The sequence below is a fragment of the Ambystoma mexicanum genome, chromosome 3q (assembly GCF_040938575.1).
Source record: "Ambystoma mexicanum isolate Mex_15411 chromosome 3q, UKY_AmexF1_1, whole genome shotgun sequence".
Taxonomy (NCBI): Eukaryota; Metazoa; Chordata; class Amphibia; order Caudata; family Ambystomatidae; genus Ambystoma; species Ambystoma mexicanum.
The window spans coordinates 229,846,024-229,866,365 of record NC_090926.1 but is presented as its reverse complement, the minus strand read 5'-3'; the positions used below and the strand labels follow the sequence as shown (position 1 = coordinate 229,866,365).

Below are 20,342 nucleotides of genomic sequence, written 5' to 3'. Positions count from 1 at the left end.
AGTCACAGGATATGCTGATCAAACAAAGGCACTGTCAAACCTCAGTTCAGGAAGGGATGATAGATTCAACGCTTTGCTATTGAGTTATGATGCAGGTTTCTGCTGGATTTTCGGATTAACAGCCACAATTTCGAGGTTAAAATTAAAGCTTCAGAAGATGTGCTATCCTGGCTCCAGCAGTCCCACTGGATTGCGTGCATAAATGATTTTGGAGATCAACTGAAACCCACAAAAGGATTTTGCAATGTTTCCACTTCACAGGAGTGGCCTTGTTAAGGAACGTAAACATGCAGAAGCAAACCAAGAAGCCAGTATGGGCCACCCAGACCTGGGATCTGTGCTTTAACAAGTCAGTAATATCACCCTTGGGCTATGCGCCACATGGCCAATTGCAGATACATTTTGCAACATTCACAGAATGTGGGGAGGGGAATCCTGATCTGGTAAGGTCCCACAATTGGTGCTTCCAACTGGATTTCTCCAGCTTGTAGGAGCTGTATAATAGTTTTCAGCATAGCCCATTTCCATGGTACCCAACCTTTTGGCCTCAGTACTATGAAGGCCAGAAGTGGCCTGCATTGGATGCAAAGTTGCGACTTTGGCCTTCCCACAGATCGCTCATGTGCACCACCAAGGAAAAGAGCTCTCTCATTAGTTTGGAACTCAGCCAACTGAGGGTCCCAGATTTCCATCAAATAAGCACATAGCCGTCCCTGTGATATGGAAACCCCATAATCCTATGGGCTGCTCTGGTCCCCAATGCTATCCCAGGGGTTTTGAGGGGTGCAGGGAGCTTTTCCCAAGACATATAGCGGTCCTACGCGTGCAAATAAGAACAAACAAGGCTACAAAGTAGGCTATAACAAATAATCCCACCATGGGAGGGTTTTTAAGGTCCCATTAAAAACATTTGCCTCATCACCAAAAGCTAAGCCATTTGATGGATTTCCAAATGTTATCTCTTCGCATGAAAGCAAAGAGTGACAAATACTTTGAAAACACTAGAAGATGCAATCCATTGCTGCCATTATGAAATGTTCAACTGAACAACAACATGCACAAAAGAAAAAGGATTTCTTTGTACACTGGGAATTTATGTGCTACGTTTTCAATCCCACACATGCCCTTCACATCACCGACCTTCACATATCAGCCACAATTGGCCATCACAGCACAGGATTTAAAAGATCACACAGGAAGACTTTTTGCACAACAATGATGTGTGAATGGCACAAAGAGTACTACACAAATCCCACATTTAGACCCAAGGCTTCAGGGAGGATTTGGAGGCAAGTATTTTCCGTCACCACACTCCGCACTGGTTAACGTTTGCAGCTTCATCGGCCCCCTTTGAGCTCCAGGTTATCGTCAAATAGACAGCACACAGCATGGTGACATTCTACTACTTCACATTGCTTCAGGGCCAATACTTCTTGGTTTCCATTCACCCTGAAACAAACAAAATGCCATTCACTAAAAAAACAATATCTGGACAACTCAAATTAGACAAATGTCGGACCATTTAGCAACCTCTCTTTCAGGAAGTATAGAATAGGTTGCCCGCTTTAATCCCACAACATAGTACACAGCGATGCCAGAAAGCTTCTACAGGAGGGCCCGTCAGGCCCGACATAATATTACGGTCATTGGAACATTTGATCTGGTGTCAGATAGGAGATTTTTAGCCAATAATTAGCTGCATTTTAGACGTGTACTTTGGACAGTTTGGCCCATGTCTTTCCACACTGCCAATGCAGTCAAAGTTCCAGTATTTGCAGAATAATCACGCAGTGTAAGAGTGCTTTACAGGGTTGGAATTGGTAGACCATTTCTGCTTTTCGGACACTTATTTTGCATTTTGGCATATCGTCGTCCAGTGTTCACATGTGGAGCAGGAAAGCTGGGAGTCGCTGTGAGGCTCCAATTTCAAAATGTGGGTTCACTGGTGAGCAGTGGGACTCCTGCGCTGTCTTACAATGGGGAAGCGAGGAACAGAAAAGGGGACAGTGTTGTTTAGCTGCTGCAGCGGCGACTTCCAGGGGAGTTCTGTTTCTTGTGTTCTCTGTAGTTTAGTATGGTGGCTCTCCCGTTTCTACCAAGTCTTTCATAGCATGTTCCTTTCCTTTCCCCGAAACCACTCCGTTTTTGGCAGGATAAGCAGTGTGGAGTTGGTCGTCTTTGTGAGATGAGGAGTTCTTTTTTGGGAGGTTGGAGGATGGACTCTGGTAGATCTATAAGGAGGGACAGGCATGAGCACCCATTGCTACGGCCGCAGGGTTGAACAACGAGAATATTGTTTTGCCCTTATCTAATTGCCAGGTGCAGTATAGATGGATTGTGCCAGAATTTCAGGAGGGATGCCCAGTGACCACTGAGAAGGGACAGAGATGTCCAAAAGACCACTGACCGCAAGATGGATTGTAGTTATTTGACAGAGCAGGTCTCGTATTTCCCTTGATTTACTAGTGCATAACGACATATGTCTAGTTAATCCACGTATTGACTCAATTGCCAAATGTAGGTCTAGGGGTGTTGTACACAACTAATTTAGAGGCAGCTTGTATGTTTCTGTAAGCTTTCCTTGTTGCATAAGCTTGTTTATATTGTAATCTCCAGTGCATTTCGATAGCCTTCTGACAACTACGAATACATCATCAAATATATAGTTTTTATCAACAGGAGCCTGTAATGCTCACAAGGTTTCATCCTTTTGTTCACCCTTCCTCTTAGATTCCTTCTGCACCCTATTAATCTGCGTACTGGGCGCCCCTGGCTTACCTTTTTATGCAAGAGCCTTAGCACCCATGGACCATTGTTGAGGTGAATTGCTCAGTGTAGTAGATAATCTAAAGGTAATATAATTGTTGCCACATGCAACTACTGCCATATCCTCTTAAGTGTGTAGGGGACAGCCCTCTGATGCATACTATTTAGTGATTGTATAATGAAATGGTCCATGCAGTAAATTACCTAACATATCGCTTGACATCTAGACCTAGGGGTCAATGTTAATATTACAAATGGATACATATTACTAAGATTGGATAGACTACTATCAACTACTTCACTATGTTTTCTCACATCGCCCATTATTGATCACTCAATCTCATCCTTCATCAAGTGGCCAAGCAGATAGAATAGTTGCAGGGTCGAGATGAGGCTACCCTCTCTTTGGTTTCCCCACTTTCCTCTATGCACAACTATGATGAATCAAATTCCGGGTACAAGTGGTCCAGGGGTGAATATCGGTTTCTAAACCATCAGTCAGCTCCACACCCCTAATACACCAGAATGAATCAGAACAGGTTGGATTAAACAAGCATACAACTACAGGCTCATCTCCTCTTAAGGGCACGGATCGTTGATTATTTGCAACACAGTAAAAATACAATCATTACCCAATGATAAAAGGAATGTCCAGTCAAGGTTGTATACAACATCTACTTTATTATTATCAAAACAGACAATCTAATAACACTACTAAATACAACCTACCCTGAAAAGGAATGCATAGAACAGACAGTTTCAAAGAAGGAAAAGGGATGCACTCTGGATACTGACAGGAGGATAGTTGGTATGGTTAATAACCACAATAGTTGTTTTAAAGGCTTCGTTGCATCAGTAAAAAAGGGAGAAAGGGTCTTAAAAATTCCCTGGTGGCCTTCTGGGAAGGACCACAGGGACAGAACCAAAATGTACCTCTTTATGTGGTTGTTCACGGTACTCAACAGTGTAAAGTTGGCTTCAGGGCACTTTTCAGGCTTCTGCTACAGAGTTCGAGATGGGAGTCAGTGGTTGGTATCAGGCGGCAAGACTGTTCGGCGAGCGAAGTTTGGCGAACGGATGCAGGCTGGCCTTCACAGCGACTTAGGGTCAGGAATCGTCTCACATCAGCGGCTCTAAGCGCTGGTCGAGACATCTCAGGTTCATACAGCGACTGTGGCTTGACGGTGGTATCTTGAGGCTGGTCATCGTTGCAGGCGGTTGCAGATCGAGCAACTCGACTGACTTGAAAATGTCATTTAAGGAGGACGGCGGCAGGCGCTTGTCGTTGCACCTCTCCCCGCCTCTTTAATGGGCTTGCATTGTCCTTTAAGGCGGACGGCCCAGAGCTTGCGAGTATGATGGAGGCAGTTACCTTGGCCATGGTTTTGGGTTCAGAGATCTTCTGGCACTCCGTGTCCAGGCAGCTTGCTGCAGAGCCTAGCAGGGCACACTGTGTGCTGGCTGGATACCGGTTCTGAAACGGATGCAGGGTCTTCTGAGTTCTTTTCTCCCTCTGTTCCCTGGGAGAAGTTAAGGGGAGGGATTTTTCTTCCCTCTTTGGGTAATGTTTATTTTTTCATTTATAAAGCACAGAGGTATCAAGGCGCTGTTACAGTTCCAATTACACACATGCATAGTTAGGTACAGCAAGGAACAGCAATAACAGTTGCCCACAAGCAATGTTGGGGATTGAGAGCAGATGAATAGTCAGATGAGGACGGATACACAACCCACTATCGCCAGTGCAGTTATGTGAATAATCAGGTTTTCAGAGTTCACCTGAACACCCAGTATGATTGCTCAGCTCACATAGCAGGTGCCATCGTTTAGCTGCAAAGATGGTAAAGCGTGCCCACCAGAATTTGTTTGTTTGAATTTCGGCTGTATCATTCTTTTAGTGTAGGCTGCTCTGAGGGGCCTGCCCGATTGGGCTCTAGTGCTTTTCTGAGACAGGTAGGGTGGAGCTGAGTTGGAAAGGCATTTATGTGTAATGGACAAGTTCAATACGATATTGTTCACAAATCGGAAAGCCAGGGTACAGCTTTTCTTGCTGCAGAGATGTGTACGAGTTTTGGAAAATCGAGAGCAGCTCTGATGGCATTGTTCTGCATCACCTGCATCTTCCGTTTGTTGTGTAGACAGGTGCCAGCAAATAAGGCATTACAGTAGTCTAGACCAGATGGTGGCTCGCCAGGGTCCAAGGATGAGTTCTTTGTGCTTCAGGATCTGCCTAAAGAGGGGCCACATCGATTGGTGTAGGGTGAGCCTAGCTTAGTGACCCAATGCTGGAGTCCCTACCAACAATTTTCTTTATGTGTGCAACAGGAAAAGGTAAGGAGGTCCCAGAACCAATATGGCGGAACCCTTCTCTCAATGTAAACAGCTCTGGGCTCACTCCCCTGTGATACTAGGATCCACCCACCTACTTGTCTGCTGTGATCAAAGAGTATCTCTGGTCAATGGTTCTCCATGTGTGGTTCCTTTTTAAAGTGGCAGATCTCTGTTGAAGATGCTCAGAGACCAGAATCGATGGCTTCTGCAAACCACATTCTTGTATCTTATGAATGAGGTCCGGCTAGCGGGGGAGGTCTACTGCAAATAAACTCTCACGTCAGTTCACGGTCATTAATACCGAGAGGCTGCAGCTGCCTTCAGGTTGACACAGTTACATATTAAAGGTTTGCTGGGATTCTGATCTCCTTTGTTATCCTCTGCAGCCAGGCTCTATGGGGGCTTCTGAAGTACCCTCTACCAGTATGTTAATTGCATTCACCAGCTGCACGGATTAACAAAAGAGCAGGGATGTTCCATGGAGCCTTTGTCAGTTACTCAGGCTGTGCATGGCAGGGGGAAGCTTCTCCCCTCCCCTCTTTTTGGGATGACATCATGCTCTGATCTCCTGTCATATTCCAACTAAATATGAAAAGGATGGACAGTGCCTGTAGGCTGTGTCCATGCCAGAGTACATGGGTCTATGTGTTTGTTGTGGTGAGAGCACAGGAAAATGTGTGTGGATTAGCCCCACTCATTTTTCTGAGGCAGGTCTACCATCATCCATTTACTTAAAAATGTCAAAAAATCCTGGGTGAGCCCACGCCCACCATGCGGACGGTCGTATTCCTCACAACAACTAACTTTTGGTGCTGGCACATTTATCGGTTTGCTTGGTCACGGGCAGATTATCTGCCCGATTTACAAGGAGAGGTTTGAGAAAACATTACCTGGTGGACGCCTCCACACTTCAAGGGCATGCAAAGCACTTACCAGTTCCATCACACAACCACGTGCTTACTAAGGCCAGTACTGCGCAATCAATGTACTAGAAAATGCCCTCAGAGAAGGGTGCCTGGCATTCCTCTTTCTTCGGATCAACATTAATTTCATCCACTACCAGTGACTAAATACACATGGATGGACTCTTACTACCCCAAGCAAGTACCCTTCCAGGGTAAAAATGTCAAGCTACTAGCTAGCCATAATAAGTTACTCGTCAAATAATTTCCATACATGCAGGACAGCACACAATCTTCCCTTAAAAGCAAATTATCGCTAGCCAACGGCTAGTGGCGAGTGCCAATTTTGCACCCTGAACCCTCTACACCACCCTTTTGTACCCTTCTACCCGTTGTCCAGTTAATTGCTATTCTAGTCGCCTTCGCCTATCCGCTTCCCTTTTCCTCTCCATTGTCAGGTTTACCCTGGCTGGGGCACAATATCCCACTTTCCAGACAAGCCTCAGCACTGTAACACCAGGACAGCGTTGATGGCTGCAGTACAAAAGGTTAAAACACAATATAAGAAACACACACATGGATGGCCTTAAAAGGTTTAAGAGGGACTAGCAAAATGAGCCAAACAAAAGAAAGCTTCTGCAGCAACAATCAAAACTATTTTACAGCAGCAAACAAGCACACTTTACTTTTTAGGCAATGAAGATTTTGATAAAACAAGTGAAATTTTATTTTCAAAATGGTCTATTTTGCTAGGTCCATCTATTAATTTAATTCCAAGTTATTTAAGACAACTTTTATTTACATTGCAGTAATGTTATAATGTTGGGTAGTGCCGTGTGGAGTATGGGGGTAAGAGCACATAGTGTCGCTTGGAGCAGGGCTGTCCAACTCCAGGCCCGGAAACCCAAAAGGTTTTCAGGTTATCCCTCATGAATATTCACTAGAAAAAAAAAAAAAAAAAAAGAATAGGCCAAAATGACCGTATCCACATTACCGACCCCACCAAAAGACCTAAAATATATACCACAAAAAGTTAAAACTACCAAAAGTTTGAACTTTTTGTGGTATTGGGTCGTGGGGTCCGTAAAAAAAATTAAAAAAAAAAAAAAAAACACAAAGGCTGCAGGGACTGCGGGGTTGTCCCCCGCAACACCCCGCTCACTATACTACACAGTGTAGTGAGATCGGGTTGTTGGGGACACCCCCGCAGCTCACCCGATCAAAATAAAAAAAAAATAAAATAATAAACATTTTTTTAAAAGTACCCTGCGGCACCGGGAGGAAAGGTAAGTAGGGGGGGGGGATGGAGGTTTGGGTAGGGGTTTGCGCACATCGGGAATGTTCAGGGGAGAAATGACCGAAGATTGTTTTGAGCAAATAATCTTCGGTCATTTCTCCCTCGAACATTTCAGTGGACCACAAATCACAGATTCAGAAAAAAATGTGCATACATTTACAATCATTGTATGCAAATGTATTACATGAATATTAATGAGGGATAGACTAAAAATAAATAAATAAATCAGACATGGATCCGGTCCTCGAGTTGGACAATTCTGCTCTTGAGACTGCTGTGCTTTTATGACTACATTGTGCAACGGGCCCAGGGCAGCATGCCCAGGTTTTCTTAGCTTACCGCCTGTGCATTTTAATAACCAGCAATCAACTCAGAGCCCCCAGGCATTGAAAAGCAGCTTCAGCAAGCACTCGAATTGAAAAAGTAGACGGGTTAAACATTTTGCTAGTAACAGGATGGCACTTTTTTTTTACTAAAAGAAAAGTAAAATATAGAGTGTTCCCTCCAAATGTGGGTCCCCTGGGGAATTGGCATTATAATAGCGCCCACCACAAAATAAACTGTTTTTTGGTGCTCGTAGAAATTATGCTCCGCCATTCACATCAACAGAAAAGTATGGTTTACGGTAGCAGCCCAAAGGACCTTAAATAACCCCCCTCACGACACTCTTGAGCACGGCTCCTCGAATCTCCTTTGCCTTCTCCCTCTACTGCTATTCCGCCCCTGTTGCCCCAAACAACACCTTAACCATCAGTACAAACTGTACTCTGAACACTCCAGCTGCTGCCCCTCCCTTGCCACCGACCGAAAATTCTACCTTGATCCTCTGCCATTTCTTTATTAGGCCCTTTTGCAATTGCCATGCACGCAGCACCATGGGGGTAATCGGCTCCCCCAGTGACTACTGTTGATTTTATTTATTAACGGGGCGTAAATGTGTCCCAATAACATGTTGTAGCCAGAACTAAGCAACAGTTTGAGGGGACTCATGGGTTCTCCCCAGAGAACATTTTTAAAACAATGGTTTAACACTGTGTTTTAGAGCACACTTTCTGTGAAAAAGGGAGCAAAAAAAGCACACAGATAGAAATCGGTTGTGCGTGACAATACATGAAAAAAAATCCAATAGATACAAGTTACTAAAAGAACAGAAGCATTTTCAACTAATTTTCATGATACATTGGGGGAAAAGCTATGCCGGTATTAAAAAAATAAAAATAAAAAAAATAGAACATTAAAATAAAAATAATCTTCATGCTCTGTGCTCATATATGCCCATGTAGGCAATGCCAATAGATCATAGGAACATACGACTATCGTATTTGCCAGTAAAATATGCCAGATCACAGTAAGACAATCATATATATTTTGTTTTTTTATAAAACTTCACACATTTCCCCTTTATCACACTTTGGATCCTTTTATCCTCCAATACACTCCAATTCCCTAAACCATCGTCTCTTCTCTAGAATAAACCAAATGCTACTTTTCTTGCGAGTCCGTGCTATTCTTTCAGAAACTTGTCGGTTTGTCAATTGTCTCTTGCTCTCTCAGAAACGTGTCTAGAAAATGTATTCCAGCACACGCAAATCGCGGGTTTCTCCCTTATAAGAAGTATGTCAACCATTCCTCTAAATCTGGTCTTAAAGTTATCAAAATAGCCATCGTGCTCTTTCTTCTGCCACAGCTGTACAGTCTAGTAGCAGGTGTTTTGTAGATTCCAAAGTTCCTTGTATTTTACAAAATCTACACTATCTGTTGTTCCAACCTCGCTGCCCACTCTTATGTCCAAATTCGTTGTTTGGATACGCGTCTAGCTTTGTCTGCATCATCTTCTCACTATGATGTTAGAAAATCTATCCAGACTGGCCACAGCAATGTAGGCCAGTCTAGCCACAATAAGTTAGTTTTACCCTCTATGCCGGTAAAACTATGTTATGCCACAGTAAGCAAGCATGTTCAACTACCTGCCCATTCCCCCAAAAAAGGTCTGTTCCCAGACAGACACATTCATACAGCATTCATAAACATTCACTTGTGCACGAATACAGCATTATCTCACTCTCAATCGCGTACCCAGGCAACATACACTCTGTTACACTTGCACCCATACCCATTCAACATACATACATTTTCCTTACCGGAAGCCTGGTCCAGAATCTGCTCCACTTCATGCTCCCATGGCAGCGCTCTGGCTCTGACACACTACCAACAGGAACTCGGACACAGCAAGTCCTGGTTCCAGCACATGAGTGGGGAATTGGTGTGGCCTCACCACCATCAACAATCCAGTGGAAGAGGTCTTCAATAATGCTCCAGCATGGTATCGTGGGGGTAATGCAAATAGTGGAGTCAATCCCAAACACTCCAATGACTGGTCAGAAATCACAAAGGATTCAATACGCGATTTGTACAAAGTTTTGTGTCGATGTTTGAAGTACTGCGAAGAACGTTGCCCCAGTGAAGCAATCAAAGGCATGCAAAGAATTTGGGCACATACTTGGCAAAGCACCTTTGTGATTCGGACCAGTCATCGGAGCATTTGGGATTGACTCCACCACTATTTGCATTACCCCCACGATACCACACTGGAGCATTGTTGAAGACGCCTTCCACTGAATTGTTGATGGTGGTGAGCCACACCAATGCTCCACCCATGTCCTGAAGAAGGTTGGGCGAACGCAGGGCACCATTAGTAGCCCACTACAGACCGAAACACGTGTAGACAGTGTTGGACAAGCTCTTTTGCTGTCTAACAGGAGCGGCACACCTGTATTTGTGTAAAGGGTGTCCAAGACTAATGAAACAGTGAATGTATTGGGAGATTTTTAAGATATTGATAACCCATTTGATTGTTAAATTTGTTTATGTTGCGAGTAATGAGAGAATGTGTGGAATGAATTGTGTGATTTAGTCTTATGGATATTTTAGTAGACACATATTTGGAAAAAGAAGTGGTCTTGTAGTTAAATGGATTTTTGTGAAAACAAATTATATTAGTAGTACCTTGCCAACCCCATAGCTAAGGTCAATTTTTTACATACCTGTCTGTGTATCTGCCTGGAGGACCTGTAGCTTTACAGGCACCTTTATATTTTGATATATAGCTTCTAAGGTGATACACATTGTAGTAGTAGTTTAACGCCCCCCTGGCTAGGACTCTGGGTTTGTTGATCTTTTTTGTGATTTTGTTGCATCATTGCAATTACAGTATTCCGATCTTATCGTCATCAGTGATTTTAACTATAAATGCAATGATCCCTCTGGCAAAAATCGTAGCCAAACTGACTGCTGCCATGGATGTTCTCTCCTTGCAGCAGCTGTTCTCCGAACCGACCTATAAAGCTGGGTAATCAGATTTGGTATTTGCAAAACTTGATTCTTTAATGGTCTCCTCAACCTTTTCAGGTTGCATGGTCGGACCACTTTGTCTTATCATTTGTTGTTGACCATTCTGACACCCTTCCAGCCCTGGTTAAACAGAGAATTAAGAAGTTGAACTGGCGGGCGGTTGTTATTTCCGTTGTGGCTGCTCATGTTGCTACCGGTTGTAGCATAGCCCACTCTGCTGATCTTGGGGCTCTGTAAGAAATATTTTCTACTACAGCGGATATGATTGCTCCATTGGCTGAGATTTTGGTCCATAGGCAGCCGTCCGAGCCTTGGTTCAATGAGGACCTCAAGTCCCTTCGCCTCAAGCGTAGGCAAGTGGAACGCAAACGGCGTTCCTGCTATAGGGTGGAGGACCGGATTTCCTTCTGTGCTGCTACCTCGCTATATCATGCAGCTATCAAACTTGCTACTACACTGTCCGAATTGAAAACGTCATATCCCAGCCTAAAGAGCTTTTTTGGGTTGTTTGTTGCCTTTCTACTAAGGATTCTTCCGACAATGCTATGCCTTCTTCTCAAGAGCATTGCGACTCCTTGGCTAAATTTATTATGCATAAGATTGTGAATATTCGTGAGCACATTCTTTTGGACCATGATCCTTTGGGGGTCAAGTCTGGTTCCTTACCCTCTTTAACATCTGGGACTATGACATCTGCTAAAGCCTGGTGGGATTTTTTCCCGCTGCGGCTGATTTGACTTTAGCAGCTGCAGGTATTAAGTCAGCTTCTCCCACTGATGCCATCCCGCTGTTTGTGGTAAAGGATATTTTCCCATTGCTTCTGCCCCAGCTTACTGCTGCGGTTAATCTTGTGTGCTCCTCTGGGATCATTCCCTCTGTGCTGAAGTGTGCTAAGGTCATTCCAATGTTGAAAAAGCCAACTCTTGACCCACTCCTTCCTGCTAATTACCGTCCTATTTCTCTTTTACCTTTTTCATGAAGCTGCTAGAGTAGCTGGTTACTCCTCTACTGGTCAAATTTTTCGAGTCCATGACTGTAGCTTGACGTTTTCAAGTCCGGCTTTAGACCAGGCCAGGGCACCGAGACTGTCTTGGTCTCGGTGCTCGATGATCTGACACTTATTTCTGATCAGGGTGGAGCGGCAGCCTTGATCCTTCTTGATCGGCCACTTTTGATCCCATCGACCATGCCATCCTGATCAGCCGTTTGTCAGCTGCTGGTATGTCGGGTTCCGTTCTTTCATGGTTTCGCCCTTTCCAATTTGACCGGTCTCAGCAACTCCTGCTTCGATATTTTCTTTCAGCAGTTGTGCTTTTGCTGTGTAGGGTCCACCCTTCCCTGTCCCCCTCCCTGTTCAATATCTACATCCAGCCTCTCATCGCTCTGATCCGCTCCCACGGCTTTAGATGCTACTTGTACGCTGACGATACTCAGATCTTGGTTCGGCTCAATTTACTCCATCTTGCCAATGCCACTCACCTGCGAGATTGCCTCTCTGCCGTGGGTTGCTGGATGAGCGAGAACTAGTTAAGCGCGGTTATGTTTGTAGGTGCCCGACACTGTTCCCTCTCTCTGGACTCCATCTTTTTGGCCATCTGTGTTGGGTGCCTTTCCTGTGGCGGTTCTGACTGTTAAAAATCTGGGGGTAAAATTATCAGCCTCTCTCCCTCTATGGCCTCTAGGATCGGGTCGGTGTGCCAGGCTGCCCATTTTCAATTGAAAATACTCAGGAAAGCTTTGCCCTACATTCCGCTTCAACAGCGCGCGCCAGTAGTATTTGCCCTGGTCATTAGCAGAATTGACTAATGTAACTCTATATCTGGCTCAGCCAGATTACCTAGTACATCGTTCACAGGTACTGCAAAACTCTGCTGCTCGCCTTGTCACTGGTACGCCATATCGGGAGCACCCCTCATCTGTTCTCAGGTCTCTCCATTGGCTCCCAAATGGCCAAGCACGTGTCTAAGTCCCTTTGCTTAGTGCGTAGGGCCTTTTATGCTACTGGCCTGGAATATTTGTAGTTGAAATTTCGTCCTCATGGATCGACCCGTGCGCTACGCTCTGCAGACCGCTCCCTTTTGGCGGTCCCCAGAGTTCGATGCACAGGAATGGGAGGTCACTCCTCGCTCAGAACTGCCATGCTGTGGAATGCTCTGCCAATTGCCCTTCGGGCTTGTCCGATTCATATCAACTTTAGGAAAGCTCTGAAAAATTGACTTTCTAGTTCTTCTCATAGTGGTACCTTGTTTTCAATCATAGCGACAAGTTGCCTTTGGGTGTTGGTTGCGCTGCACCACGGTACAAAAACTGTTAACATAACATTTGATGCTCCAGAGTATTAAAGAATAAGGTCACGTCCAGAGATGTCAGAGATGTTACTAAGTGAAACATAGGGTGCACGCTCATCTTCTGCTGCAGAGGTCTTCGCAAATCTTATGAAATGACTGTATCAAAATGCATACCAGACCGAGGGGTTCTGTGTTACCAAACTTCGGGATTCTTGCTCCTTCCTACCCAGGGAGGCTATGAGAATTTAGAGAGTGCCTATAACAACGTGGGGCTTGTAGCTGCACAAGAGTTGTGCAGAAACGCTGCTAAATATGCCAAGTCAATCAGACATGTTGCCATGATTAGCCGGTTCTTAATTTTCTGGAGCAAGTGGCACTAGCTGCATTGTAACTTCATGCCTGCAAATTCTGGCTTGCATCACACAACCAACCATCAAACCCTGGGCCTCAAATAACACTTCCAGTAACGTGAGCTAGCAGGTTTTTCCTTTCTCTTTGTCGCGTAGGAATGGTTGGATTGTGGGACTGGGGCTGGTGCTGGATTTTCAGTACAAGTGCTGCTACCCTCCTGGGTACTAGTGTTCCTCGACGGAAGCCAGGGCTGCTAAACTCCAGTCGCCACATTTGGGTTGCCTGGCTGGGGGTGGAAGGCAGAGTATACCTGGTGGGAACTCTAACTCCTGGCATATTCCAGGCTGACACACTTTCCATAATTAGGTGCATGCTTTGATTGATGCAGGAGCAGTAGCAGCTTCAGCTCTGGGGAACATAGTGGTTAGATTTATTAATTGTAACAGAGTGGAGGAGGCAGTAAACTGCTACAAGATCGTCAACTGTGGAAATATGTGTAGTTATTGTTGCTTCTATAGCGCTTTATGCCAAAGCGCTGTACATAACTGGTGAATATTGGAACAATAGCTGATATGATGGCAGGTTATACGAATGTAAAATTTAGAAGGGCTCCTGGTTGAGATCTATTCTGCCCAGGAGGGCTCTATAGTAAGTAACAAAATTGAAAAGTATATACAATTGAATTCTTGATATTGAAACAATCAGATTAGAATATCATCTGATATTGCTGTATTCACATGCAACATCACTTTAGGTTTGCTGCATACAACTGTTTTGAAATCATTTAAATAACAACGTATGTAGAAACCAAGTTACATTACATGAAAATAAGCTAGTCAGACAGCAATATTCCTGTCCCATTTTGTTTTTCACATTGACAGGCATTTCGACCTGGCTAGGTATTCAAAGCAACTCTACGTGGACTCACGCTCCACCACCACAGAGTGAATATCAGACTGATGTGCACAGGTAAGCCCTCCCTTCGAGTGGGTGCTCCTCAGTACTTGGCACCCTGTTGATGCGATTCAATTAGTCACAAGACATGTAATGACACCAGTCTCTAATCCATAGATTGAACTTCAAGCATTGATAACATGAAGTCCATCCAGGAGAACCTCTAACAAGCCTTAGACCTCCACCGACATTTAAAAACTTGAACCATGCAGAGTTCTTCGCCACAGCACGGTAAGAAAATGTACAAATCAGACATTAATAGATCTCAATCAAGAAATAACAAACACTGGGCCTCATTACGGCCATGGTGCTCCCGTAATGAAGGGTGCCGGTACGGGACCGGCACCCTTCATTACGGGATGCCCTATTACGAGGTTCCCTTGCAGGACCCGGTAAGGACGCGGGTCCCGCGAGGGGACCAGGGAGCTAATAACGGGCCCGTTATTAACGGGCCCAATATTAGCCCCCTCCCCATTCCCATTGAGCCCTATGGCTATGGGGGCTCAATGGGAATGGGGATGGGGTTTTCCAATGAGGACTTACCGGGTTATTCCAACCATGGAGGACCCGGTAAGTCCTCATTGGAGGAACCCGGTTTGGAGGCAGCCATGCCCTTTTTAAGGGCATGGCTGCCTCCATACTCATAATGAGGCCCATTGTCTTGCCTCTTTGACAAATTCGAAATACCTAAAACTATCCCTTGTCTCCTACTCCTTAGGCAGCACACTTACCGAACAGGCTTTCTGCACAACTCCCTTGTCGTCCTGATGAAGGCCCGTACAAGACAGGCTCATTGAGTAGCCCATTAGGGCCGAAACACACCTGTGTAGACCACTTTATCCTTTGTGTGCCATGTATTCACACTGTTTTATTTGTTGTCCTATTTTCTTGTTTAGAAATTGTATGAATTGTTTTGACCTCTGTTCTTCACAGCAGTAGGTGGTTATGCATTCAATGTCAAATTTGTATTAACACATTCCAACTACTTTTCTCGAATATGTATTTCCCACAAGCAACATGTACTTTGTCCATGTCCAGCCAGAAATGATTTGTTCTGTGTTTTTTGTGTGCCGATAGACCAATAGGTCTTTCTTTGAATATAAAATATTTGTTGAAGAAACAGACATGACTACTATGATATGTTAATGAGTCTATGGCAATATTCATTTAGGCAAGACTGACCTTTTTCACTTGTATTACTTACTAGTTTATACAAATGAACACAACAAAACAAAACAAATAGAAGAGACAAAAAGAACACCATGAGAAATACGAAATGGTAAGAATAAACCAGTTATATAGTTTAGGATTAAGATCAAGCAAAACAAACAAAATGGCAAGAAATATTACAATAAAACCAGCATAAGTGATATGTAGTCTAGACAAAGCAGCAATGATAAACGTCCACTAATACAAAGAAAACCTCTGGCAGCAAAAAATTGTCCCAACGTCCAATATTCCAGCATTCATTAGGTAACTAAGAGTGACAGCTATGTTGGATTGATTGGATACATCAACGAGATGCGGACAGAGGCTCCAATGCCTGCCCTTGAATAGCAATACACTGTTTTCTGCATCCCACCACCACGTCTCATCAGTCACTCTTGTTTCTGTATATGGTTAGGGTATTTTGTTTGATCAACATAAACAGGATCATTGGCTTCCCTTCTGTAGTATGTTAGCAAGCAGTAGCGGATGCAGCTTTTGGTGCAGGGCGGATATTAGGGCACTGGCGGTTGACTGGGGCGCACTAGGCACCAGGGGGAGCAAGGGGACGTGACCGTCCCTCCTTCCCCCACACTGGCACTGTTAGCAAGTCCCCCCAAGTAATCACCCCACGCCTCTACACATTCCTTAGCATTTTTCTCCTGCATATAAAACATTGGTCCAGCAATAATCCAGTCCTGTTCATTCCACTGTGCATAGTTCAACTGGTCAGAAGGGACGCTGCCTATATTCGCGTTACATGCGGTATGATGCTCAGAAGGGAATTATTTCTGGTTATTTAGCTCCTGGCAGTCCTATTGTACAGGGCTGGTGAAAGGATTAATTGGGCCTCATGCATGGCCATTTTTCACAGCCGGCTTTTACATTAGGGACACAAATGGTGTCCTCTTGTATTACTTTGTTGGTGGTCGCCTGGACATGAGCTAATGTAGCCCTACTTTGGCCTTAATCCCTGATCACTTGTTTTGACAGGACAATATATATTCTCACCAGCCCTTCAGGGCAAGAGCTACAACAAAACAGCAGACTCACTGCGGAAGAATCAATTATAATTTCCTCCCCTTCGAGTCGTCACTCCCCAAAGGTGCTTGGGCCAGGCAGAACAACTCCTCAGGGGAGAAGGAGTGAAACTTTTTGTCCGGCCCTGTTATGTTACAATGATTCTAAAAATACCACCACTTCTGCTATTTGCATGGTTTTGTGGTGCTTCACGGTACGCAAGAGATCTGGTAGAGACGGAACTAATGTTAGTCTAGCGTGAGCAGGGCAAGGCTCATGTGAAGAGATATGAAAAAGGTATGGTGTGTAAATTCTAGATTGCGAGTTGTTTGTGGCAGATGTTAATGTACGCTCTAGTTTGGTAATGAAACATGTGTGGTTTTCTGGCAGAATGGTGTTTAAAGAGAGCATGGAGAATTGCGTTAGTGCATCTGTACCCATGGCTTGGGCCGGTGCAAGTGCCAGTGTGTTCATCTGTGTTCGACTTGTGTGTTGAGACATATTGTCAGCGAGAATGGTTTTGACTTAGTTTTTGTTACCATAAATAGCCTGGCAGACAACCCAATACAACTTCAGATATCCTTTCTGACTTTGGGCCTCCTCACAAGTTGGGCTGTAGCCCTTAAATGCGGCGTTAACCCCTACTGCCACATTTAAGGGCTGGACCTGCCACGAGCCTGGCGTGTTCACCCCCAGCTCAGAGCTGGGGGTAAACACAAGAAAAGCACTGATTTTCGGTGCAATGGGGAATAACGTTTACTGCTAAACCCGCGATCCAGTTGTAATACCGACGGGCGGTACTCGTGATGAGGCCCTTTGTAAACATCAAAGAGGTTGGTTGCATTTATTTGTCGATTTCAATGCAAAACATTCTCTCTCCAGCTTTTATCCCGCATTATGCTATAAAATGCGTTTCTTGGCTAGGTCAGGTTACATTTTGCTAGCGCACATATTTAGGGTCCATGGTTTGTGGTCAATTGCGCAGAGCCTCACTTCTGATTGCACAAATCATTTATATATGATTATGGTATAAAGCAGATGTATGTACACCACGTACTAGCAACGCACAGCCAAACACACCACAGCATTAAAGTGGTGACAAGTACCAACAAAATTGTGCGGTATCCAGTGATTCCATCGAATACAAAGCATTGAATGCAAAAGCATCGAAAAAATGCATTTTTTTTTTTTTACAGGTAATGCTTTTAGTTTTATTATGATGGGTTAAAAAACGGTTTGGGGAGGATCCCCTCCATAAAAGAAAAAATGTTTTTAAAAAATGCATTCTTTTCTAATGCTTTTGCATTCGATGCTATCACTATAAACCAAATTGTGCATCTTGCTTTTAATATCCCCCATCAAGTTTAGGCATCTAAACCGGGCCAATGTGCTTAAAATGGCATAATTTGCTGCTAATTTGACACGAGTTCCAACAAATATTCCTTGGAAGAGATTGTAAAGGAGGCACCCATGCAAGTAGTATTGCAGTGCCTGATAAAGTCCAAGACATTTGAAGTGTTAGCCCCAACCAGATGTTTGCGTCCAATTAAGTCTCTGGCAATGGCTCTCTCTCTCTTTCCTCACTTTACTATCACACTGTAATACCATTTCGTATGGGATCCCAACCATGTTTTTGCTGCCCTTTATCAGCCCTTTCGGACATTTTTAAATCTAGAAAAATGCAAGCCATAATCAAAGGGCTTGCTTAGATGGAACAATGCTTAAAAGAAGACTGAGTTGAGGCGCCTCAGATATATTCTTAAGCAGACTGATGGAATGATGTACTCTCATTTAACATCCCCCAATGTCACGCCTACCATTCCCTGTGGTCAGATTCTTACTTTAACAAATACAACTGCTATCCTGTCTTCTGTTTTATTCTCAGTGTTGAAAACAAAACAAAACAAAACAAAAAAAAAAAAAAAAAAGACATGAGAATTCTACCTGGGCTTTTTTTTTTATCCAGTAAGTGAGTGGATTGAGAGGTTCTGTATACCCTAACGTGCCAAATATGTGTACATCAACATATGTTAAATGTATTTATACCACACACATTCACCAACGGAATTGGTCCCCAGCTTCAGTTTGGTTTCCACCGTGCACCGAGCTTTGGTGTGGGTATCGGACCGATGCGAGACCTTGTGTGCTGTTGGTGCAGTTTATGTGTCGTTTGTTGTTGAAAGAAAAAGGCATCACATATGTTTCAGTCAATACCCAAGCCACACCACAATGGCCTTTCCAATCCCAAATGCACAAGTTAGTGGATTGTGTGGACCCAGACAACACAATAAGTCATACGTCAGTCCACAGGCTACTCATGAAAAACGCTTTCACTAGAGCCATTTAAGACTCCTGAAATAATCACTATAATACCAGCTCTCCTACGGTCGGCTCGCCACACCCACAATGCCAACATTATCCCACAAATGTCTTAAGCAACACAACTTCACACCTGACCTGTGCAAAGGTGAGTGCCCCAAAATAGAAAATGAATCGCATAGCTGCATTCTATAAAGAGACTATCCATAACCCGATAACCAAAAACCTACTAACCATCTCCTTTCTCAACCACCCTCGCTCACAACACACTTACCATACACAGAGAAAACCAGCTCACTAAACACCTCTAACCCACACAACTTCTCAAACCAACTAATACACCTCAATGCTAGGCTCAAACAGCCAGCATCCCAGACAATGGAGGTCTCCCACCTCGAAACCATATGACTCCAGTGTAAAAACAAAAACACACAGGGACAGACGCCAGTTACTCCTGATTATATATACGCACATTACTGAGCAGCTGGAGAGCACGAACATGGTTGCGGTGCAAATCAACAGAACATCTCAGTGTTTCTTGTAGCAGTCATTTGATCTTAAAAAGTTAAGCATGGGAGTAGTCTTCCAAAAACATGTAATGCGTTCCAAATAGTAGGCTTAGAATTGCAGGACTCCTCCCTCCCTCAAAAAAGTTAAACTAAGCACCATCTGCCTCAATTCATTTGCAATTCACCCCCTGACCCTTCTCCTCCCCTGCCCTTACTTGTTCGTAGGCACAGCCACCTCTCTCTCCTCCCCTTAGCAAAGAGGCATGTGCCCTTTCATGTGCTCCCTTAGAACCCCCTACCCCCGATCTCGTTCGCTCTTGTTCTTAAAGATTGGCTTCTTCACAGACCACCCATCTCTCCTGCTCTCACTCATTCACCTCCCACTCTGTCTCCACGCATTAGCCAGGGCATGCTCCTTCACCCTCACCTGTCCTCTCAGCACAGGCTCTGCCGCTATCTCGATTCCGTACTTCATGTGGCTCAGCTCCTCCAGATTCAGGGAGCCGTGTGCGGTCTTGTAGAGCCCCCATAACAGCAGCAAAGACCGTAGACATACAACTCCCTGAGCCGCCATGTTGGAACGGCTCTCTTTCCGGCTCTCCCCCATGTCAAACTCTCACCCGCCCACTAATGTCGATAGGACAGCAATGCAATGAGAGCCTTCCGATTCGCCGAGATTGCCATCCGTTGACCTGAAGTCCCAGTCTTCTCTACTACTGTCAGGGGTTTCGGGATTGTTTTGGTTCTCCACTTCTCGCAGCGGATTGGTCTGAGTCAGCTTACTCCCAGCCAATAAGTACAGGCGTTCTTTACCAAGACCAAGGGTGACTTTCGAGCTGTCATTTGAGCCAACCAGAAGCCGTAATGTGAGCCAATCAGGATCCGTTAAAATACAACAATATGGGAAATTATACATACCCCCTATCGCTAAACTTGCAAAAAAGTGTCAAAATGGACCGTTTTAGTTCATTAGGAAAGTGTACAATATGCTAATTTCTGCAACTCGGGATTATTCATCCGCAAAACAAAAAACGAACATATGTCATCA

General features: G+C 44.4%; 1 protein-coding gene across 3 annotated transcripts in view; it reads right to left on the bottom strand.

Annotated features, from left to right (window-relative positions):
* The window catches only part of OS9 (OS9 endoplasmic reticulum lectin), a 596,790-nt gene extending 576,685 nt beyond the window's left edge, over positions 1-20,105 (bottom strand). For 2 of the 3 annotated variants that reach the window (XM_069653613.1, XM_069653616.1), the window contains exon 1: positions 19,722-20,105. In XM_069653613.1, the coding sequence (XP_069509714.1) occupies positions 19,722-19,901 (180 nt within the window). In that variant the 5' untranslated portion in view covers positions 19,902-20,105. The remainder of the gene's footprint in view (positions 1-19,721) is intronic. The other variant, XM_069653615.1, reaches the window with a different exon arrangement.
* Positions 20,106-20,342: the final 237 nt, after the last annotated feature.